This window comes from Nelusetta ayraudi, unplaced genomic scaffold (assembly GCF_046127955.1).
Source record: "Nelusetta ayraudi isolate G7.1 ecotype Tasmania unplaced genomic scaffold, CSIRO-AGI_Nayr_v1 ptg000151l, whole genome shotgun sequence".
NCBI classification, from domain to species: Eukaryota; Metazoa; Chordata; class Actinopteri; order Tetraodontiformes; family Monacanthidae; genus Nelusetta; species Nelusetta ayraudi.
The window spans coordinates 1,868,958-1,892,162 of NW_027466201.1; the positions used below are offsets into that span (position 1 = coordinate 1,868,958).

At 46.7% G+C, this 23,205-nt stretch overlaps 1 protein-coding gene across 10 annotated transcripts in view; it reads left to right on the forward strand.

Annotated features, from left to right (window-relative positions):
• utrn (utrophin) overlaps positions 1-21,480 on the forward strand; it is a 174,958-nt gene extending 153,478 nt beyond the window's left edge. For 5 of the 10 annotated variants that reach the window (XM_076013511.1, XM_076013512.1, XM_076013510.1 and 2 more), the window contains 8 exons: positions 758-796; positions 1,524-1,589; positions 4,360-4,425; positions 12,220-12,381; positions 13,417-13,651; positions 16,121-16,196; positions 16,458-16,541; positions 20,023-21,480. In XM_076013511.1, coding sequence (XP_075869626.1) covers positions 758-796; positions 1,524-1,589; positions 4,360-4,425; positions 12,220-12,381; positions 13,417-13,651; positions 16,121-16,196; positions 16,458-16,541; positions 20,023-20,078 — 784 coding nt within the window. In that variant the 3' untranslated portion in view covers positions 20,079-21,480. Of the gene's footprint in view, positions 1-757; positions 797-1,523; positions 1,590-4,359; positions 4,426-12,219; positions 12,382-13,416; positions 13,652-16,120; positions 16,197-16,457; positions 16,542-17,995; positions 18,022-20,022 lie in introns of all 10 variants that reach the window. The other 5 variants (XM_076013516.1, XM_076013514.1, XM_076013515.1 and 2 more) reach the window with 3 other exon arrangements.
• The last annotated feature ends 1,725 nt before the right edge of the window (positions 21,481-23,205 follow it).

Sequence of the window (23,205 nt, forward strand, 5' to 3'; positions counted from 1 at the left end):
GATATTCTTTGCTAACAAATGCTGTTTGTTTTGCTACTGGTGTTTCAGGTATTCAAAAAAAGCCACTTTACTAAATTAAATTGCAAAATTGCCCCGTCCTTTTACTTCTCTCGCCTGCTGGGCTTTCTGCGATCGTCTCTTTGTGATGTCACAAAGGGCACTGATGCCTCTTCCACCTCCCAGCTGAGTGTTTGCTCTGCCCTCGCAGCTGCAGCTGTGTGCAAGGTCCAGCCAGGCTTCCGTCTTGGCAGGAGGCTGTAAACAGAAGACGAAATATACCAGCTGAAGATCTTTTGAGTGTTTTTCTATGGATCGTTATCACACGAGGCTGCTTTATTCATGAGAAATAAGACCTGAAAATTTGCCCAATGGGACCTTCAAGTGCACGCTGCTCAAAAAGGAATGAGCTACAATTTGGTACCACTTGAAGGTGCTTTTTAAACTGCGCACTCGGGGTGAAGTATGCTGTTGTTAATCCTTCTCAGTTTATATCAGAGACCTCTGGCTGCTTCAGTCGCCCATCACCCCCCCCCGCCCCCCCTCCCTTTTTCTTTAAACTGTCTTTGTATCCGTCTTTGTCTTTGCGAGAAAATTCAAATGTCACAGGGGACGATGATGTCCGAGCATGGTTTTCTGCGCCCCCTGCCCCCTCCGCCTGCGTCGCTCTTCCTCCTGCGCCTGTTGTGTTTTGACTCTTGAGAGGATTTGACCCTCAATGTCACCCCCGTCCTTCCCTCCCTCCCCGATTCTCTTACAGTCCCGTCACCCTCATCAGCATGTGCCCGGAGCAGTACGAGTGAGTATCCGTCCCGCCGGCCCGGCGCCCCGTCTCACAGAGCCGATCGGGCCGAACGCCTTCCGCCTTCACCACTAATCTCACGCCGGTGTTAGCATGACCACGCTGCATGTTGCCTGCCTGATCTGACCGGCTGGAAAAAATAATAATAATAATAAGAGATCAAAAACGTACGGAAGCAGCATTTTTGCCACACTAGACAGGACTCAGTATCACGTTAAAATGTGGAAACTATCACATTTTTACGTGATAATTTTCACGTTATAACGTGAAACTATCACGTTTTCTTCGTGATAATTTTCACGTCATAACATGATGTGTAACATGATAGTTTCACGTTATGATGTGATTCTGAGCCCTGTTTTTTTTTTTTTTTCTAGCATGGCAGCAATGCGCTTCCGTAACCCCCCCCTTCCCCCTTCACAAAAAAAACCCCAGCTCACCCACTGTCTCACCGCCTTCTTTCTCTCGAAAACATCCAGTTTCTCATCCCCTCGGCCGCTCTGTATATCATCCCCCGCTCTTCCAATATTTCATCCTAGGATCATCAGATTTGTTTTATCGAGGTGACGCTTCCGAAGGATGTCTGTGTGTGCGCGCGAGCGCGTCCCGCGCGCCTCTGCGTGATCGAATGCGTGCATGACCCTGCGACTCTCCCCCCCGTGGTAATGAGGTTGTGCGATGCATGCAGGATCTCATTCATCTCCATTACCCCATTCATTTCCAGGCTGTCCCAGTCACCTCAGCTCCCCCATGATGACACCCACTCCAGGATAGAGCACTATGCCAGCAGGTACACGTTGCACTCTCGCCGCCGCCGCCGCCACCGCCTAGCACGCAGCATGCATTGAAAGCGTGCGCAGAAATGTGGACACCTGCAGGTGGAATTAAACACATACGAGCACCAGCTCTGCTGTTATTCACCAGTTTGCCGTCGAAAACCGATTTAACGGACACTTCACCAACGAGCCCCCCAGCTTGGATTTTCTGCATAATCAGCGGTGTGATACAGTGAAGGGGTTTTTCTTCCCTTGCAGAAGCCCTTTCTGGTTTTCTTTGGTGTGTCAAACCAAATTTTACAGAGTTCCACGTCCGCAGCGCCGCAGTTGCCCTCAAAGGGTCGGTCATAACTGGAAGGCTGTACAGGGAGTGTCTGTATATAAAATGGTGGATTCACTGAACAACGCTGAATTCCTTCATCACGTTTCACTTTCTGAAGTTATCGAATTTACTTTGTTCAAGGCAACTTTTCTCGCTCCTGGACACTTTTATTTATTATTTATGTGATTTCTCGACTTCACTAATTGGAAAAGTCTCTGCTGACGTCGAACGGCTATCATCTTTAATGCAACATAGACATTCATTAAGAAGTCTTTCTTGCAGGCCAGACAGGGCAGTTTTGGCCCCTGGGCATTGGAGTTCGGAGTTTGACACATGTGATGTAACGCTGAAAAAAAGCAGAAAGGTCTGTTTTTCCACACAGAACTAAGGGAAGAAAATCATCTAACTGTTTCTTCCGCTGGTCCTGGAATGAATCACGGCTGGTTGCTACGCAGCGAAGTGTCTCTTGTTGTCACCTTCCGACTGGGAACGACCTCGCAGCCGACGCTCTGATTTGACAGGGACGCTTGTATTAGCTCGTACTTCGCCTCGGCCGCGTCCCTCTTCTTTGTTCGGCCGTAATTCACGCAGACAAGCTGACGCTTCTCACTAAATCTGAGTCTGTCTGCTGTGATTTTTTTTTTTTAAGAGGACAGAGAAATGAATGTCAACCAGTCCCTGCCTGGAGCCGATGGTAAAACACTGTCTCGCACTGTTGGGATGAGTCGTAACAAAATCCATTTTCTGCGATTTGCAGTAAACTAAATAAAGGCTAAAAGAAAAAAAAGAAAAAAAGAAGACTTAGACAATATTGCTAACAGTCAGGCCTTCAGTTGTATTGCTCCTTGTGAAAAGGACACACATGCGTCCAAACAAAGTTTCATCCCCTCTTCCTTCCTCACTGTTCCCGTAATTCAGTTTACTCGATCCGCGATAAAACAAGCGAGCTGAATTGTTGAGGGCGCAGTCAAACACGACACGATGATGCACTATTGTCATCGATAATAACGGTAATAATATTCAGATTACACTGCACTTGCCGTTTAAATCTCCTCGGCGAGTGAATCCCAGACTTCATGCAGTATCCTCGGCTTACTCGGCCGCCGCTGAGATCACATCAGCAGCGTTTTCCATTTCTGACGAGCCCGCTGGGAAGCGCCGCCGCTCGCCCAGCGTGTGGCCCGTGGTTAATCACCGGCGGGCTAATGTCGCTGCCACCCGCCGATTGTGAACCCGTCATGTCGGATTTCGGCCGATAAGCCGGAGGAAAGGAAAAAAAAAAAGAAAAACAATTCCAGTGAATCTTTTAGTCAGGTCGGAAGCTTATCTGGCCGCTGACGCGTCGGAGACGGAACTCCCGGTGACGCTGTACTTTCAGCGCGGGAGGGCCTTCAGTCGGAGCGGCGACCCGGCTGACTGGCAACTGGACCGACTTCCACCGGTCACACACCATTAGCCTTCGCCGCGGTGTCTGGGTGCATCTGTCTGAGTTTTTTTATCAGCAGTAACACAGACGCGGAGAACAAATACGACTTTAAAAACGCTGATGTTGACGGTTCAGATTTTACGGCACAGCTCGGAGAAAAATACACACTGTGGTTTCACACACACGCGCAGATTAAAGGTCTCACTTTACAGCCACTTTTTAATCTTCATCCCTGCTTCCAGCCTTGCATGATAATTATTAGGGATGCACCAATATTGCATATCAGCACTCACTGATGCCCAGTAATTATTAAGGCCATGACACTTTACAGAACTCCTTGTTATTTTCAAACAGATATTCTATTATTTGAACAACATTCCTCAGCATCTTGTTCTAGAAGATGAGGTGACTCTCACAAGTTTCACTGCTGTATAAATTTAACAAAATTGTCATATTCATACAGTATACACGTACTGGTATCGGTGTTGTGGTATCGGCATGTATTTTCTGCGTACCGGTAGAATACTCAACCCCAGTATCGGTACCGATACCCGATACTGGTATCGATACCGGTAAGAATTTGTCTTGCAAAATGCACAGTTTTCCAGAAAACATGATATTTAGTGACTTTTCTCACTTCAGTGGAGTTCATTGACACGCCAGAGACACATTGCAGTTGTAAGAAGGAAATATGGCATAATATGGGACTTTTAATATTCCTCATAATTCCTCACTGGCCAAAAAACATCCAGTGTTTTCGTCACAGCCACGGTCTTTTTCATGATTTGTGCATGAATACAAGTCTCTGTTTTTGTTTTGGTCGCAAACTTGACTTGACAATTTTGTTTTTATTTCTTAAGATTCAATCTGGCGTGCAGCCTTGGCTTTCATGTCCTCATTTGCTGGCATCAGCGCCGTGCATTCGGATGAGACGATGGCACTTGTCTGAAAAAGTCAGAGTTTGAATCTGGAAACGCGAAGCCTCCGTCACGGACGAACATAACTTGGCTTGTGTTTTTGTTTTTTTTTCCTGCAGGCTGGCCCAGATGGAGCAATCCAACGGCTCTCTGCCCACAGACAGCAGTTCTGCCACCGGAAGCATGTGAGTCCCTCCTCTTTTTTTTAGTGGCTTCACCACCTTCAGCTCGACAGAGAAATGGGCAGAATGTCTCCACTCTTGTTTGCCGAGTCGCGTCACGGCTCTGACAGCGCCCTGTTCGGAAGAACCTGTCGCACCTGCATCCACCACACCAACACGTCTGGTCAAAGTGTCCTACCGGGACGGTGCGCTGGGATAAAAAGGAAGAATGGCAGGGCTGTAATGGACAGTGAGAGATGGGAGGGATTGGTTTCAGGGCCTCCGATGATGAACAATTATCTTGAACAAAGCAAGACGGGAACACGGCCTTCCTGGGAAGAGGAAGTGACTAAAAATAGGGGGGGAAATGAAGCTGGAGCGCCGTGTGTGTGTGTGTGTGTGTGTGTGTGTGTGTGTGTGTGTGTGTTTGTGTTTGTGTGTGTGTGTGTGTGTGTGTGTGTGTGTTGGGACAGTGTGCTCTGAATTGAAAGTCCTGTTTGCCCTTTTTTTTCCCCCAATTGAGATCCTAATCCAGGGAATGAGCCTCCGGGGTTCAAACAAGGCCCTTCAGAGCCTCGCGCACGTTGCACAAACAGAACATGGTGCACGTACGCACGCACACACTGCGCTTCTCCCCTCTGCAGAATTGCTTTTCGTTTCACTGCCTTTTTCTGATAGACTCCGATCTCAAGATGTCCCATATCCGAGATCACAATCTGAGATTTTCTTTTTTCTTCTTTTGGCGGTGAGAATTAGCAGCATGTGAGTTCACGCATGTGTGAAATTAATTTGCGCTCGAGAACGCACCGCTTCCAGAAAATTTGCTGCCTATTTTATTTTTATTTTTTTCCAATCCTCCCTCGCCGAGGCGACGGCTCCAGCCGCAGACCTCATGTTTGTCATTTGCCCCTCCATCTGTTTCTGTCTCGCATTTTGGCGACTGCTCAACCTGAGAAGCGCCGCGCCACACTGTGCCGTGTCGGACGCCCCCCCAGGGGCCCAAAGCGCGCTTGTCTGGAATGGGCCTGCGATGATGCGCTGGATGGATGAGCTGCCGGCCCGGTCCCGGCAGAATGATGGAAGACTGGGGGAAGTCTGTCACGCACAATGAAGGATTCGCTGCCACCGGGGAAGAACATTCTGTTCCGAGTCTTCCTGGAGGGGGTATTGGTGTCGCAAATCTGGTCTCGGTTCTGATTTAGGTGGGCCCCCCAGATTAGTTTTGTGAGTTAGCGCGAGTCGCTTCTCTCCCTGGACAACTGACAGCTGCTGTTGATTTTCTTTGAATCAATGAAGCGTTGTTTTTATTTTGAAAGGCTAGGAAGAAATAGGTAAAATTTGAAATAGACACGTCTGATAAAGACAAACAACTAAGGAAATTCAGGATAGTCAATGGAAATATAAAAATGTTTTTCCCTGTATCTTATGCGTCACAAACAGCGGTCGCGATACGGTGGCTCTAATGTTCAGCCGCAGTGAAATTCAGGAAACAAAGTGTTGACGAGGAATTGTCTCTGTTGTAGTTTGTTGAATCGCTGTGCATCTGAACCACAGAGATATCGAGGTTGAAACCCGACTCGTCCGTCTTGAAAGCAGCTCCAGTCCCTCGAAAGAAAAAAAATTATCTGATTGGGCGGCTTTGAGCGTGACGGATAGTTTTTCAAATCACCTTCCAAGTTTCTCTGCTGATCCCTGTGGCACCATGTCTATGCAATGTGGCAGGCTACTAATTAGCTAAAGCTATTGAGGCTGTGGAACTTTGGCATTGTTCCTCCTCGTTTGCTGTATATACACACACACACACACACATATATACACACATATTGTTACCTGCTAGTGATAGTAATAATGTTAGTGAACCTTTTCTGACCTTTTTTGAACTGTTACAAACCCGGGAGATTCTCTTTAAAGTGTTCTCTTTCAATTTTTTTTTATTTATTTTTTTTTACTATTTTTTCTTTTATTATTTGACAAGCCTGCACCCTGGGGAGCAGGCAGAATTCAACTGTGGCACGAAAGTTCAGGTGGAAAAAAAGAAAAAAATATATATTTCAAAAGGACGTCTCCCTGCACCGACGTTTAAAAGGAATTATTCACCCGGGAGGAGAGTTCACACCCGCAGCCTGGCGAGGGCATCATCAGGCTTTTTAGTCGGGGTCTGCTTCCCTCCTCCACCCGCTGCCGTTGCGTGCATCCTGTTGTTGCCGCCTGTTTTTTTTTAGCGAGGCGGAGAACAATTTGATTGAAGGCTCCCAGGCGTTCCCCTCCTCGGCTGATGAGTAGGGAGATGGAAAAAAAAATCAAAACTGTTTGAGAGCGAGGTGCGTGTGCTTTTTTTTTCACCCTTTCTTTTTCTTTTCTTGGAACTTTTGCAACGTGGGAACAAACAGTCATTCCCCACTTCTGCACTCACTGGTTGTTGTTGTTGGTTTTTTCGTAGCGCAGCTCATTTAAAAGGAGACGCGGACTCACTTCTGCTCACACGGAAGTGTTTAGAGCTCTAATGAGGTGAAGAAGACGATGGTCTGATGACGGCTAATGGCTCTGACGGGAGAGGGGGAGGGGAAAAAAACACCCGCCGGCGCACTTTTAGAGCATAATCACAGTTCTTGTACTTTGTGGAAAAAAGAAACAGGGTCATTACAGGAACATTTGCATGTCGCTTTTCCTCGCCGCTGCAAAACAATAGGAGTGACAAGGCATCGGCTGCACAGTTGCAAAGAATGAAAAGAAATCTCATTCCTATCAACTTGGAGCACGACAGCGTGTCTGAACATAACGTTCTGTAATAACGTGCATTAAATTATGTTTCTTTTTTTTTTTCTTCCCCACAACGTGAAGACGAGTGTGGTGGCGCAAGAACTCTAGCTGCGTTCCATTACCCCTAGAATTGCGCAAAAGCTAAATATCGCAATAAAAAAAAACTGGTAATGGAAACACCTAAACTTCGAAAAACCCCTCAAATATCACTAAAAGGTTTTTATGCTTTCATGAGGTGGTTTTTCAGATGTATCCATATGGAGGTATGTCGCAAAAGTGTCATGGAAACACTTTTTTTTTTTTCGCATTTACGAGTCAGTGGACGGGATGTATGTGGTCACATGACCAGTTCGCCTCAAGTGAAAATTGCGCGTTATGTTTGGACGGAGGAGGAGACGGAATATTTTTCGCAAGTAATCAAAGAGAAAAATATAACAACCATTCTTGACGGCAAACAAACAAAAGCGCAATTCTAATTGCTTCGCACCATTCAATGGAATTTTTTCTTCCTCGGGACTTCACAGACGGAGCTGAGATGCGTCTCATCGCTCTGAGATGTTGCTAAAGTGGATTTCTTGCGTAATCCGGGACCTTTAATCATCATTATTCCAGAGTGAAGATCTAATTGTCTTGAAAAAAAAAAGCGCAACAGGCACTTTTTTCCCTCACAAGTGGATCACTGGATTATTTCAGTCAATTTGTCTTTCATTACTTTTCGCTTGTTTCACTTTTTTTCCCCCTCCAGACAGACTGAGAGCATTGCAACGATCTCACCATCTCCAAATTAAATGTCAACGGCATTAGCTGTGATTGAAGCTGTTTTAAAAGGCCCATCTCTCTCTCTCTCTCTCTCTCTCTCTCACACACAGCAGCCCTTTCATCAAGTCCCACTTTTTAAGTAGTAAAGTTACTTTTTTGGAACCCGCGGCGCATATTCGCAGCCTCGTTGCGTGCTTTCATAAATGCGGCTGAAGTCAAACGGCCCACACAGCCTCGACTGCAAAAGCAGAAGCTGTACACGTTTTTTTTCTCTCTTTTTTTTTTTTTTTTAAGGCTCCTCGTCTCACTCTCCCCGTTCTTTGGCTGGAGCTCCTCGCTTCAGATTGATCCCGCGCCTGCCTCCAGCTGATTTAACCCAAGCCTCTTTGTCTATCGCGCCGCTCCATCTGCATCTGTTCGGACACACACACACACACACGCGCGCGCCGATATGACGCGAGGATTTGCCTCCTCGCCAGCGCGTGGGTGCTTTACGAAAACGCGCTCGCTCTCGTAACGGACGGCCGTGTTTGTCAATTACATGCATGTTTGGCTTCTGGCTCCCGTTTCTCTGATGCTTTGGGAGCCTGTAAACACCGATGTGGAATCGCTGCCAGCTGCGCGGCGATATCAATAATTAGCACAAGTGTGTGTGTGTGTGTGTGTCAAATTTTCAAGATGAAATTTCTGTGAGGGTTCGAGTGCCTTCGATACTCATTTTCCATCTTTGTTTTTTTTTTTAAATAACGCTCCACTTTTCTTTTTGTTCTTTTCCACAAAAACTCCCTAATTAGGAAGTTGCTTCCTCTGACCTCGAGCCAAAGCACAATGTTGTCGTTGATACCTTGGTGCGTTACAGAGGCTAGGACGCCACCCTCCTCTTTTGCTCAGCGCTGTGTGTGTGTGTTTTATCTCAGCCTCTCCAGTCTCTCCCCCAGCGCCGTTCCCCTTTTTCTTGTCGGCTGATATTTTCTCTTTGTTACCGTCCCTGTTATAATTTCCTCCACTCCTCGCTTCTCCTCCTTTCATCAGGTTTTTTTTTTTCAATGTTTTGTTTTTTTTTGTTCTTGTCAAATCATGTTTTTACTGTTGGGCTCAGGCAACCTTGAAATAGGTCACAAAGTACAGAATCTACAGAAAGAAAAAGCCAAAACAAAACAAAAAAAAAGCCCACTTCGAGTCACACAGTACTATCAACCACCACCAGCAGGGCTTTGATTTTCCTCCAGCTGGCGGAATAAGAGCAACGCTGCGCGGTCGTTGGATCGAGAGAACTTAATTTCTGAAATCTTGCCCGCCTGCCAAAAGAAAGTGTTTCTCAGCTGCCCTTAAAAAGAAAAAGAAAAAAACACATTAAAAGTGCCAAGAGAAGAAGAACCGGAAAGGCAAGCGGTGACCCCAGCCCGAGGACACTCACTTCGAATGTGAAGAACCCGTCGGATTGGTCTGTTTGATTGGTTTAGACAGGAAGCTCGCCCATTTCTGCCTATCTGACGGTAAGGGTGCTTCAGGGAACTTCCAGGTCGTCGGAATCAACGATTTCCATCCATTTCCCCTTTCATCCTCCCCTATATTTCCTTGAGTCGCTCTCTTGCTCAACAGCCAGCGCCTCCGAGCGCAGTCCTCTCCAGTTAATATCACCATTTCAGCTCAGAGTGGAGCTGCTCCCACTAGCTGGAAGCGAGCCAGGCTCGAGGCCCCGGAGACCACTGCGAGGATGTGCCACGGTCCACGTCGCCGTGTCCTCGCTCGCCCCGCCCACTTAGCGCGGCGCCGGCATTGGCGATGCACCGCGGCGGACGGACGACATTCATCCCCCGTCACTCACATGTCGGCTCCTCTCCCACAGTGACCCCCGCCCCTCCTCCGTCTTTTCTTCCCGCCCTCGTTCCTCTGCTTTTTCACTTCCACTTCCTGCTGCAATGTTCCGGAGCAGGTGGTCCCGCTGCCTTCATTCCCGACCCCAGCGGTCCTCCCCCCTGCCATTTCCGCTGGTAATGGGTTCCTTTATGCTGCGGTCGGGGCTCCGTCTGCCGAACAACATGTCCTGCTGCGGCTTTTTTTCCATTGTCCGCTGTCAGGGAGCCTCGTAATTGGTCACTCACCCGAAAAGAAAAGAAAAAAAAAAGCCCCAAAAAACTGAAACCAACCAGACAAGACAAGCAAGACGTCCGACTGTCTTAAAGTTTTAACAAATAGCAGCACAGACTTCCCGGACTCCCGTGTCAGTGGTGTTGTTGTGTTCATGCAGTGGCGGGTGCGGAAATCGGCTTCCTGTCACTTCCGGCCACCGTTCCTATCAATCAGCTGGCTTCAGTCACTGCGTTTGGGGGGGTGACATTTCTGAATTTACAGTGCACAAACACTTGGTTATTGGGTGAACAGAATAATGTTCCGTGTGGCTCGGGCAGCTCAGTTCACTTGTCATCGGAAGATGGTGTTTTGTAAAATTGAGTCAGGACACACCGCTTCTGTCCGAAGAGCCCAAAGTGTTGCCATAGCTTCCTTTTCTGTCTTTCTTTGTCAAGACAAAGGCAAAGGTGAAGACGTCACCTTTTCTTTTTTGTGGCAACTTCAAGGGTTTCTGTTCGTCTTGCACCCTTCCTTTGGTGAACAATGCCGGGTCATTGCATTAAAACATCGCGCTGGCAGCAAATCCCAGCCTGAAAGGAAAGAAGGCGCCCAGCTTGTACCCTTAATCGCTCAAAGAGCTCAGACCGATGACTGATACCGAGCATTTTTCTCCGGAGGCTGAATTGCTTGCTTAATACGCCATTGTTCCATTTGTGAGTGGAGGGGGGCGGGGGGGGAAAAAAATTGGCGGAAAAGCTCTCAGTGTTATTTCAGTTATAATGCACGAGACCAAAGTGACATTCAGGCCTTTTTTTCCACTCGGGTGTCTCCTCGGGTGAATGTCAAAGCCGTGTTGTAGAAAATGGCTTTCTCCTCCAGAGACTTTGGGGTCTTTTTTAGCCGATGTCGCCAAGGCCTGTTTAAAAGTTACGACCCGAACTTTAAAAGCTCTTGTTCATTCATTGCGGCGCGGAATCACCGATTCTGTTCCTCGGATGGGAGATAGTTTACTGTGAATTGAATTTGAACTCAGTCATTCAGGTATCTCACCTCAAAGTTGATGAAGGTTCTTGTGACTGGTGACTTTTTACTTGATAACAGTTCTGGGGTTTTACAGAGGGAGAGAGGGTTTGCAACTGTGTGTTTGCGCTAATCAGAACCGACGCCGACGGCGAAAGGTGCTCGTGGAGAACGATCTTAAAAACAACTCCTTTGAGTCGGGTTGTGTGGGACCGCAGTCCACCTTCTTTACTTTTATCCTTTTTCTTTGAGCGCACGGTTGTCAGGTTGAAGTCGTCACTCTAGGGTTGAGTTTCAGAAGGAAGGTGGCAGCTCGGCCTGGGTAAGACCTGCCAGCCTCCTTCACATCACTCAGGTGGTGTGCGTGCACACACACACACACACACACACACACACCTGCAGCCATTTCACTTTCTTTCTGTCAAACTTCGTCTGGTCTTTGCTCCCCTCCCCCGTCCCTGGTGGAAAAAAAAAAAACAGACACCTGTGTTTTCCACCAGGGACTTCGGAGCTAACGGACACTCCTATTCTAAAGTTTGCAAGATTTTTAAAGGTCGGCTTTTCTTTTTTTTTTTTTCTTGTTTTGTTTTTTTTTTTTGCATTTGTTGTGAATGTCATCTTGAATGTCCGTATCAGCTCAGGAGTTAAATAGGTATTGAGGAAGTATTAATAAGTCATCCAGTTTTATCACTGTCGTACGAAAGAGTGCAAAACTGTTTTCATTTCGTTGAATCCTTCTGTATAATGTCAGAAACACAGCATGTGCACCATCACAAGAGTTCAAAACAGCTGCTGCTGCAATTTAAATGGGAAGGGGGGGGGGGCTGAATTTGAAACGATACTTAAGATTATGCAATCTAAATTTGCTGTTGAAGCTTTGATGCACGACCACTCTTTATGACGCTTCAGTCATTTAGATTGATTGAAAAGACTCCTCTCGATTCTAATTGTCTTTAACTTTTGTTGGACTTTTTGCCGCAGTTACGCAGGTTGCCGTACTGAACTTAGAGAAAACACTTCACTTGCTGTTCTCTGCCTCTGAATGATTAATCATTAAAATATCTGCGGTTGCGCGTGCACACCCGCATAACCGATATTTTAATTAAAACCGGACGCTATTCGTTGCGGATCGCCGTGGTGCGAGTTACGCCGAGTGGCGAAGCAGACTCTCACCAGTGCTGTGCACTCTTCAACCCCCGCGCACAGGGACGACGAGCATGCCCTGATCCTGCAGTACTGCCAGACGCTGGGAGGCGAGGGCTCCCCCTGCAGTCAGCCCCAGAGCCCCGCGCAGATCCTGCAGGCCGTGGAGCGGGAGGAGCGAGGGGAGCTGGAGCGGGTCATCGCTCGGCTGGAGGAGGAGCAGAGGTACAGTCGAGTCTCCAAAGTGTTTTTTGTTCCAGAATCTACATTTATTTGTTCTTCTTTTTTCTGTTTTCCTCTACATTAGTCATGGGAATATTTGGTGTGTCGCACAATACGACATACACCCATTTTGGTGGACGTATATTGCGTCACACGCGCCACGCTGGCAGAGAGCATCACTTCCTGGATGCAGGTTTCAGCCCAGCGAAGAGAGTCGCTCCTTTCTGTTTGTCTATTCACCGCAAATAAGTTTGAGGTAAACAGAAGCGCTGCATTATTGCGCGGCTCTCACGTAAAGCCGTGTTTGCACGCCGGAGGCGATAAGAGCAAGACGATAAACGCGGCCCGACATGCTGGTTGTGACTCCTCTGCTGTTCTCCAAGAGCCGTTTCAGTGGCGTGGAGAGTTCGGCACTTGTTGAAATGACGCTTGATAAAAAGCCACATTTAGCCACATTAGTTTATTTTTTTTTTGTTTACTGTAATCAAAAATATGATCCATCGCTTGTCTATTGTGGCTGTCCCCCCAGGCTCTTGAGTTTTGGACATATTTGACGGATGTCATCCAAAACGCAATCAAGCTTCCTGAACAAATCTGTCATCTGTAATCCTGTAATACATGTTCCAGATGCAATTAGAACTGATTCCAATTGTTATTTATTTATTTTATTTTTCTGGTAGTCTGACTGCGTAACGCAGATAACATGCAATCAGATTACGACCTCAAAAAAAAACAAAAAACAAAAAACTCATGTACGGGCTGCGTTATGCAAAACAGATTGTTTTGTAACATATTTTGACTAAGACGGCTGTGGATTATATGATTTCTGGCTGAAGCCGCATGTGAAATGTGGACCGGCTGGCCTCGTTTTCACCACTTAGGGATCAGTTTGCCATCCAGGAAGCCACTCTGCAGGGGAGCAGTGCATAAACCCCCCCTCAACTCCCCGGGCATTTGGGAGTGTGGCTCAGTCACGCTGTGTATATCAAGATGCAACACTCAGCGGCCATTTTTTTCCTGTTTGCGCTCCCTCGCCAGGACCCTGCAGAGGGAGTACGACCAGCTGAAGGAGCAGCACGGCCAGCGGGGGGATGGCGGCGGCGGCGGGGTGCAGCAGTGGGAGTCGGACCAACCCGACGAGGCCGACCTGCTGGCCGAGGCCAAGCTGCTGCGGCAGCACAAGAGCCGGCTGGAGGCCCGCATGCACATCCTGGAGGAACACAACAAGCAGCTGGAGTCGCAGCTGCATCGCCTGCGACAGCTCCTGCATCAGGTGACGCACGATGGTTTGTCGATGTCGTGTGAAAAAATTAGCATCAGATCGAAATTCATCACAAATTACAAAATGAACAAATTACTCAAAAACAAAAAATATATATAATATATATTTTTTTGCCACACGTGTCTTTGGTAAAATGAATGATTTCCAGAGTCAAAGAAAATCATCATCACAATTCGGTGGAAATCTTCATCATCAGTTTCTCCATTTTCTTAAAAAAACAGCAGGAAGATAATAACCTGCTGTTTTTGCTGGAGGCTGTAAACAGAGGGATAACCGTCCTTGTTGTGTGTGTGTGTGTGTGTGTGTGTGTGTGTTTTGTTTTGTTTTTTTTTTTCAATCTAGCTTTTTGCCTCATTAATTGTGCCGGGTAACTCCGCTCAAGTCGAGGAGGGAAAATAAAGTTTCTGCTCTTAATTAGTTGCGCTGCTGGTTCCTTAACGCTTCCCCGTTACGACTCATCTGCGTGGTGTTGTTTTGCAGTGCAGTCCTCCAGTGCAATTGTGCTTTTTGACACAAAACAAACACCGCACAAAAGTGTGAAGCGATTTTTTTTTTTACTTCTGGGTGTAGAGTGGAGTCGTATGTCCTGTTGGTGGCATACTGGCAGTGATCAGAGTCCACACCACCATCTGCCGCCTCTGTTTTAAACATATTTCAAAAAGAATACTTTCAAGTTCACGAAAACGCTCCTCCCCGCCTCTCAATTTGCGCAATCTGCGCGGGCAGCTAATTAAGTGCCAGAAACTGAGCCTCATTTAGTCATTACGGTTCCATCACAGTCACAGCCTCTGCACTCTGCTTCTTTACACCCCGCCGGAGAGCTCACAGAGATTTTTATTGTTCTGCTGGCCCCAGTGGAGAAAATATAAAAAAAAAAAAAAAAACAACAGCCAGGCACTCGGCCCTAAACCAAACAAACAGACAGTCTGGACGGAGCAGACGGAGTAAACACAGGGGCGGCTGTAAGAACTGTAATAACGCGGGACAAACAGCCCGAGGAAAGAGGTGAACTTCAGCAGGGAAAGTCCTCCTCCGTCCCCACGTTGCAGCGCAGGGAAGACGAATGTGTTGCTGGTAAATGGTGAAGTTATGCAGCACATTTTCAAAGGTCCCACAGCTTCTCATTTCCATATCTTTATTTTTCATCCAGGACTAAAGTGTAGCAACCGTGTGTGTGATTAATAACACACACAAAAAAATAAAAGCCCCAATGCATCTTCAGAAAACGAAACAAACGCAAAGCATGTGTAGCCCTCTGTTTACAGCCTCCAGTTAAAACGCTTTTGTTCTGAGTTTGGCTTTGGGAAGTTTTCTTGGATCGTCTGCGTGTTTGGTCGCAGAAGATGTTAATGTTGCGCGTCAAAAACAGTCACATTATTGTGATAAGACACTGGAAGACTGAATATTGTGGCACCTTTAAACGTCGCATTTCAGTTTATTGTGCGACTGCTGCACCTCCCTGAGCAGAGGCATCATTTATTCAAAGAAATCATACGCAGCGCAAGTCGAAGCCTCATATATTTTTCAATCTGGATGTAATGACCCTAATATAACTTTAGCATAAACTTTTAAAAAGGTGGAATACGTAAACAGAGGCGCTTCTTCTTATCTTGCATGCTGCACCTGTAGTGTTTCCACCTCCGGCATCGCTAGAATGTGCCCTGACCGAGCGCCTCGTGTATGAGCACCCAGACTCGCACGCACGCACGCAGGTGATGGTCGTCGCCCCGGCTACGACCGGAGAAGTGGGGATCTGATGGAACTACGGCACATTTTTTTGACGACCAGGCTGAGGGTCGGCTCATGATGCTGAAGTGCTCGTTTTGGCTACTTCGGCCTCCCTGGCTTTGGAACCTGGCTTTTCAGATGATCTTGCGAGAGCACAGCACAGCGGGGCACTAAGTTGCGGAGAGATACTTGGCTTTGGGCGCCAGTTATCACGCACGCTACAGAGAGAGAGCCGCATTCAAAGACGCTTTCTCTTTATGTTTCGAGGGGAAATCTGGGGGGGGGAGCAGCAGGTGTTTTTCTTTTTCTCTCTTTTTTTTCTTCTTTACTGATTCATATTGCAGACAACAGCAGGTAGCGGTATGGCAGTCTGTCACAAACAGGTTCCTGTCGGAGACACAGTGAATGCAAACGTCTGCCGGTCACTGTCGGCCATCTGTATTCACTGTCTGCCGCTCCTGCGCCGACGGAGGCGGAATTAATGTCGGTCAGGTGGGACGGGAGGGGGGGGGAAAGTGCTATACCAGGGATGCCTGGATCAGGGACGACAGGATCGTCGGCTGCTGCAAAAAGCACGCGATGGTCTGTGGCCCGCATTGTTTTCAGTGTGAGCCACAGAATCGCGCTAGTTTAGGAGCGTTAAAACAACTAGCCTAACTGTCTTCTTCTCCATGGTATACTTATCTCTGCTGGTCAATCATCTAAAAGATTCATTTGTTCCCATCTCTTCAGCCGGAGATGGACTCCAGGCTAAACGGCGTTTCCTCGCCCTCCGTTCAAGAGCGAGAGTCTCTTCCCGACAACTCAGGTGAGACATCGGGACTGTGGTTACTTGTAAAAACAATGTTCAATATTTATTTTCTATCTATCTATCTAGACAATACACCCTTCTGCTGGGTGACCCTTTGAAATGAATGTCTTTGTGAGAAGTTTGTTTTTTGCACCGTGCAGCAAAGTTTTCCGGAGGTCAGAACAACTGCTGACCAAACCTGGCTGCAAACTGTGGTACTGCACCAGCGTGTTGGTGGTAACTGTGCGTGTCTGTGTGTGTGTGTGTGTGTGTGTGTAGATGAGCTGCTGGAGCCCAACAACAGCAGCTCTGACCTGGCAGATGTCATGGAGCAGATTAACAACTCCTTCCCCGCATGCAGTCGTAAGTTTTCCCACCTCCTTCCCTTCCGCCTCCTTTCCTCCACCTTCACCCCCCCCCCCCCCCCCACGCCCCTCCTTCCTCTGTCTGGCCTCGAGAACGTCGGTCAGCAGAAAAGTTGACACCTTTGCGGCTGAAAAACTTTGCTTTGCTTCAGTTCAGGAGACCTGACACGTTGTGAATAAAATTAGCCTGCAACATCTAAAGCAAAGTGAACCGCTTGATCTGATGTGACGCCTTGAAGCCTCTCGCTCGGCCCAGAGAGATTAAAAGTTAAAAAGAAAACACAGTTTAGTGTCAGTATCTGTCAAAGTGAAAAAAAAACTAAAAAAAAACGTTTTGATTTCACATTAAAAGTCTCACAGACAGTTAATAAGTGGATGTTTGTTTTAATTACATGCTCAACTCATTATGCAAATGGAACGGAGATAATGAAAAAAATGGCAGTTTTGGAGCTCGGTTCTGTGCCTTTTACATCGTTGTGGAGATAATTAAATTCATGCGTCGGTTATTCCGTTTATCGAAATTGTCACTTACTGCCGCGGCGACTGAGGCGTCAAAATGCCAAACCGGTTGCTCCTCCAGGTTCTCCTGCAGTGGCTCCTCCTGACTTCTCCTTCACTCATTTACCATCCATATTTCCTGAACATGCAGTGTATATATAATGTACTCCTATATATACTTTTTTTTAAAATCTGTGAGCCCCCTTAAATGTTGCTGTGAGTCTTTCAGGGGGTCTCATGGGTTAATCGGGGGTGTCCGAACCCCCCCACCCCACCCCACACACACACACACACACACACACACACACACACACACACTGCTCCTCCTCCTCCACCTCCTCCACCCTGTCAAACTCCTTCACCAGTTCCTGATGGAACCTTCTGCTCCTCCTCAGCACATCACACGCCAGTGCTTCGTGTCTGCCTGTTGAGCTTTATTTATGCGTGTGTGTGTCTGTGCGTCTCAGCCGGAGCACCGAGGCGTCCGCGCAAGCCGTGATCACGCTCTGTTTATCTCAGCGGGCTCCGTCGCCACCACAGTCTGATGCAGAAACGGGCGCAGAATGAAATACCGCCTCACCTCTGGGGATATTAATTAATCAGGAAAATAAATGAATAAATGAATGGGGAGGGGGGAGAGAAAAAAAAAACTTTAATAATGATTCGGGGCTCTCCAGCTTTGGACTAGACCCAGATGTTCATGGCGAGAGCTCCTCGGAGGGCTCTAGTTTAAAAAAAACAAAACAAAACAAAAAAAATCCATTCTAATTTGGCCGCCGCCCCGCCGTGAGAGGCTCGGCGGCTGAGCGGGCGGCAAGGTGAGTGTGTGCGCGGGGGAGGCACCCGCAGGCTGATGGTTCAGTGCGTTCTCTCGTTTTTCTCTCGTTAATAACACACAGATGAGCCGAGCATTTAAATTTCCTCCTTTTGTCTCTTTGCTTTGTCTCCCCCCAGCCTCCAGCCTCTCCTCCAGACCACAGGTGAGACCCGAGCCCTCCCCCCTCCCCGCCTCCTCCACCGCCAACAGATCCCAGTCGTTAGCATTCACTACGCTAAGTCTTTAGCGGAAAACATTGTCAATTTACTGTCAATTGAAAAAGAAACAAAGCATAGTTACAACAAAATGCTTTTATCTTTATCTTTGAAGCCGCATGGTGTTTAGCTCTTTATTGAAATGACTCTAAAAACACTGATCAATGGATGAATTACAGCTTTTTTATGACTATTAATATCATTTCTTCAAGTATGGGCGGGCCGGATTAAAAAAAACTTAGCCGCATATGGTCCCCGGGCCGCAGTTTTCCCACTCCTGCTTTCAGGTCAGCTGCGAATGTAGTTGCAAGTGCAGCCTCCGCAGATGCACTTCTGGAAAAATGTGCTGCTAAATGAGTCATTGGAGCGCCATTAGCCTTTCGCGTTAGCGTTAGCTTCTCGCCCCGTTCAGCGGAGTGAGGCCTCACTTCATTCCACTGCTTTCCCCTCCCCCTGAATCCTTCCCCTCCTGCTCCCCCCATCATCCTCCTCACTTGAACCGAACTCCATCCCCACCTCCTCCTGACTCGCTCCTCCACACCTCCGTCCAAATGCTTGCGTCGAATACATTTGCTGTCAAACAAAAGGACGCGCCGCCTCCTTTGATTTCTGCTTTTCTCTCAAAAAGGACGTCGCGCACCAGCCAATTCCCGGCAGCTTTTTTTTTTTTTTTTTTTTTTTTTTTTCTTTTTTCTATAAACGCCTCTACCTTCATTTGAAGTCGCATTACGCTAATCGTATCTCTCCATTATGCTCGCCCGATGCAACGCCGCCCCCCCGCAGCGGTGTTTGTTTGAGTCACCCCACCGCCGCCGCCGCCGGCCGGCCCGCTCACTCCGCTGTTGCTTTTTCTCGCACAAAGGCGCGGGTGAAAAGGTTGGAGTGCGTTATGAAACCTCCGCCGCATCATCCACACCCACCTCCTCCACCCTCGCACGCACACACGCTCCTAATGGACTGTAACTGGCTCCAGGGGCTGCAGTCCATTAACCACCCCGGCAAATCGGATTACTTTTTTTTTTTTTTTTTTTTTCAAAATCTCTGATGTTTCCTCCGAGTGACGTCTTGATGAAGAGAAATGAGGTGTGTGAGTGTGTGTGTGGTTCACCTGCTGCGCTGGGACTAAAGTATAAAGTAACTAACTTCTCCTGGCTCTGCTCAAACTTTGAACACTGCACTTGTGTGGCGTTACAGATGAAAGTTCCCGTGTTCTATCCACATCCAGACCTTTGACTCAAGTGCTGCCAGATCCTTTTAGATCCCTGACTAACTCAATTCCAAAATTCCAAATATCTCCAAGAAATGGCTTCTTTAACTCTTTGTTTAAAGCCTCCGGCAAAAATGCTCTCACCGCTGCCAGTGAAAACTGATGCTATATGTTTGGTCTTTATTCTTCAGGAAAGCGTCCACAGGCAAAGACATCAGCGAGTCGTCAGGTGCTCTCAATGGACACCTGTCACTAAATGCTGAGAGCCTGTTTTGGGTCTGAATGAAAAGCACAACGTTTATAAAGCACACCAAAATGGAAAGACAAATCAATCAAGCGCTTCAGTTCTTAAACTGCTTCATGTTGCTATAGTCTTCCTTGTCAGTAGAGGGCGGCATAAGCAACGAACCGTAAAGGCTGGTAGAGGCAACAAACCGGAAACAAAAGTAGTAGATGTGAATCTAATAACCGCACTGGGACAGAGGAACATTTTTATTTCCGAATTTTGCGATTTCTCTCGTAATTTCCATTTTTGTTTTTCTTTCTCTCTTTAAGAGCGGAGGATGCGGAATAAATGACGGATGGGATTTTTGTCATTTTGGGAGCTGGTTTACATGATATCGAAACGCGTATGAACTGCTGCCTGGATCTCTGCGGGTGCACAGCGTCGCATTGCGCGGTGACGTTGCTACTTAGCGTGACTTGTGAGGCGCCTTTAACATTTCCGCCCTTTGTCTCGCAGGTGATGTGAGGGGAGCCGCGGGGAAGGACGGCACGTTAGCGTCCCAGCAGCGTTGAGTGCGCACCCGCAAACAGGACCACCCACCTAATAATGACCCCGACCCCACCCGACCAAGCCCCGCCCGAGATCCCAAAGACGCACAGGACCAGACACTCGACTTCTTTCGCCACCTTGTTGTGTACTATGCAATCTGTACATTCTATGAACTGTAGATTGAACTTGGTCCAGCAGTTGTCAGTGATTTGTTTAGACAAGTGCACAGACCCCCCCGCCCCCAATCCCCTCCAGCTTTGTACAGCTTCCATCACTTTTTCTATTTTTATTTTTTTTTATTTTCTTTTGCTGAGGCAGGTAAATATTTGATTGTTTCAAGTTGGTCTCTGAAATTCAGCTCTCACTGGGAATCAAACCGTTGCAGCTGTTTGTTTGCGTTTTATTGTTAGCAGTACTTTTATTACCACACGCCGGCTCCCTGCATCCAAAAGCGTCCGCTGCGCCGCCGCCATCTCTCTCCCTCTCTCTCTCTTTTCTTTTTTTGCAAGCGCGCTCGACGTCGAGTTCCCCTTTAACGCGTCCACATGCCGGCAGACTACGTGCAAATGACGATTTCCTAATCGAAGAAAACCCCTCCTGTGCCTATATACAGTTTGTCATTCCACGTGAGGAAGACCGAGGAGAAAGCTCAGCGAGATTGTAAGATTGTACAAAGCGAAGCGCTTCGGGAAACAAGGATTTAAATCCAAAGTTCTGGTTGTTACCCTCCCTCCCCCACACCACCGTCACCTCCTCCCCTCCCCCCTCGAGGAGGCCTGTCTTCATTGTGTAGAATAGTATTTTTTTTAAAAAAAGAGGATATATGTTGAGAAATCAGAGGAAAGCCATGATTGCCTTGCTACCTCAGACTCATAGACACAGTTTTGTTTTTTTGTTTTGTTTTGTTTTGTTTTTCTGTGGTTTCTAATTCTGTCTAGAACAATCGGGATCATCTGTGGAAAATCCTGGTCTTAGCTTAATTGAGCTTCGGCTCACTGTTGGGTAAACACTGCAACAAGGAGACACCAAGTAGGAATTTGAAAAAAAGAATCATGAAAAGTAAATCATCATTACTGTACCGTGATGGGTCTGTGGCCTGCTGAAGCCAGCCAACTGTATTATCCTGTGGTGTTTTGGTTTTTTTGTTTATTTGTTTGTTTTTTGAAATTCCACTGGCCATCTAGCACTGGTCCCTCACCGCGTTGTGTTGTCGTGCTTTACGCTATCCTGTAAGACTTGTGAGCAACACTACTATAACCTCCTCCCGACTGTAGACTTAACGGTGATTTGAATGATTCCAGTCATGGTGGAACTGCTCCATGGGCAGAACTGTGTCACTTCTCCTGAGGTATGTAAAATAGATTGAAACACACTACGTGTAATATGGCTCTGTTGTTTTATTCTAAATAAAAGTTTTTACAGCAAGGCGCGTGCTCCTGAAGTTATTTATTCGCCGTCTCACATCGACAGTCAGATATATATATATATATATATATATATACACATATTTTTATTTTATTTTATTTTTTTTTTATTTATTTATTTTTTTTTTTACATACACAGCATTTGACCTGCATAAAGCTTCTTATGCAGCAGCGCCTTATATTAAGACCTTATCCCTGTCAAATCATCTGCCTGCCAGCAATGAATAAATATTTATCCACTTGTTGCGTGTTGGGAGTCGTTTACCCTGCAGCTAAAACAAGCATTTATACAGCGAAAGCTTCGTGCAGGTGAGGAACTTATGAAAACGTTCTGAAGTTCTTCGGTGGCACAAGTTTTTACAATATTTACAACTTATGCTGTCAATATCACATTGAAATGGGTGGCATAAACTTTTAGACTCTTACTTTTTCAAGAAAAATAATTTCTTAATACAAGAGATCACCAGATTGTATGCATTATAATTATGACTGGATTTGTAAACCACAAAAAAAAATTAAAAAAATCAAGAGAAAATGCACTGAATAAAGTGGTGAAGGCCTCAAACCTGTTCAACTCAATAAAATAGTAAAGACTCAAAGTGGAACGAATAAAGTTCAAAGAGAATAAAACAAGCTATCAATTTTCTGATACAACACTGTTCTCAATGTTCGCTGCTCTGTGTTACTCTGTTTTCTGTTCTGTTCTGAAGGTCTCCTCCCGGTGTTTGTCCTCTGCTGCTCTGCACTTCCTGCCCTCTGGTGTCTAATTAGCTTCATTAATTACACCTGGGCCTCCTTCACCTGCCCCAGAGAGTTCATGTTGCCCTTTCAGGCAGGCTGTTGTGTGTTTTTGATGCTGCCAGCCCCTTTTGTGTGTTTTATGGCTCTCCGGCGCCACATTCGGACTTCTTTATGGCCCTCGGAATCCTGTGTGTCTTGTTTTTGTTTATTTGTTCGGAAGCTTTCCTGCCTGTTGTTCTGTTTCTCGTGGTAGTCAAATGAGGCTCAGGAGTAAGATCTTCACCACCTCAACGTCAGCTAAAGCCCTGTGCTGCATTCAGCGACAGCGAGAAAGTCAGAAGATCTGACCTCTGGATGAAGAGTGCGTTCGTGATGAGGGCGACTGTGGCTCAGGAGGTGGAGCGGGTTGTCCGATGACCGAAGGGTTGGCGGTTCAAATCCCACTCCCTCCTAGTCTGTCGTTGTGTCCTTGGACAAGACACTTAACCCGAAATTGCTCCCAGTGGGGCGAGGCAGCACCTCGTATGGCAGCAGCCGCCCATTGGTGTATGTGTGTGTGAATGGGTGAATGAGAGGCCTTTGTAAAGCACTTTGAGGTACCGTAAAGGTGCTGGAGAAGCGCTATATCATTTTACCAAAAAAATAAACCTGAATTTCCACAGACATTTTGTGTGGTGTGCTGCATAAGATTTATAGGTTTATAGGGATTTTAGTTTGAGTTTTTACCATTCCTATAAAATGCAAAGGAATTATGAGTTCAAATAAAAAGTAATTTTTGATCGTTCCAAATTTCCGACGTGCCCTGAACATTTCATTTTTAATGTCGCAGATAAACAAACCTCCATGGAGGTCAAGTGCTCTGCCTCACAATGGAAGAACAAACTTCATTCTACTTAATTCTACAGAGCCCCTGAATCTCCAGACTGTGATGTCATTATTTTCTTGATGCACAAAAAATATTTCGATACAATTATCCAAAATTCTA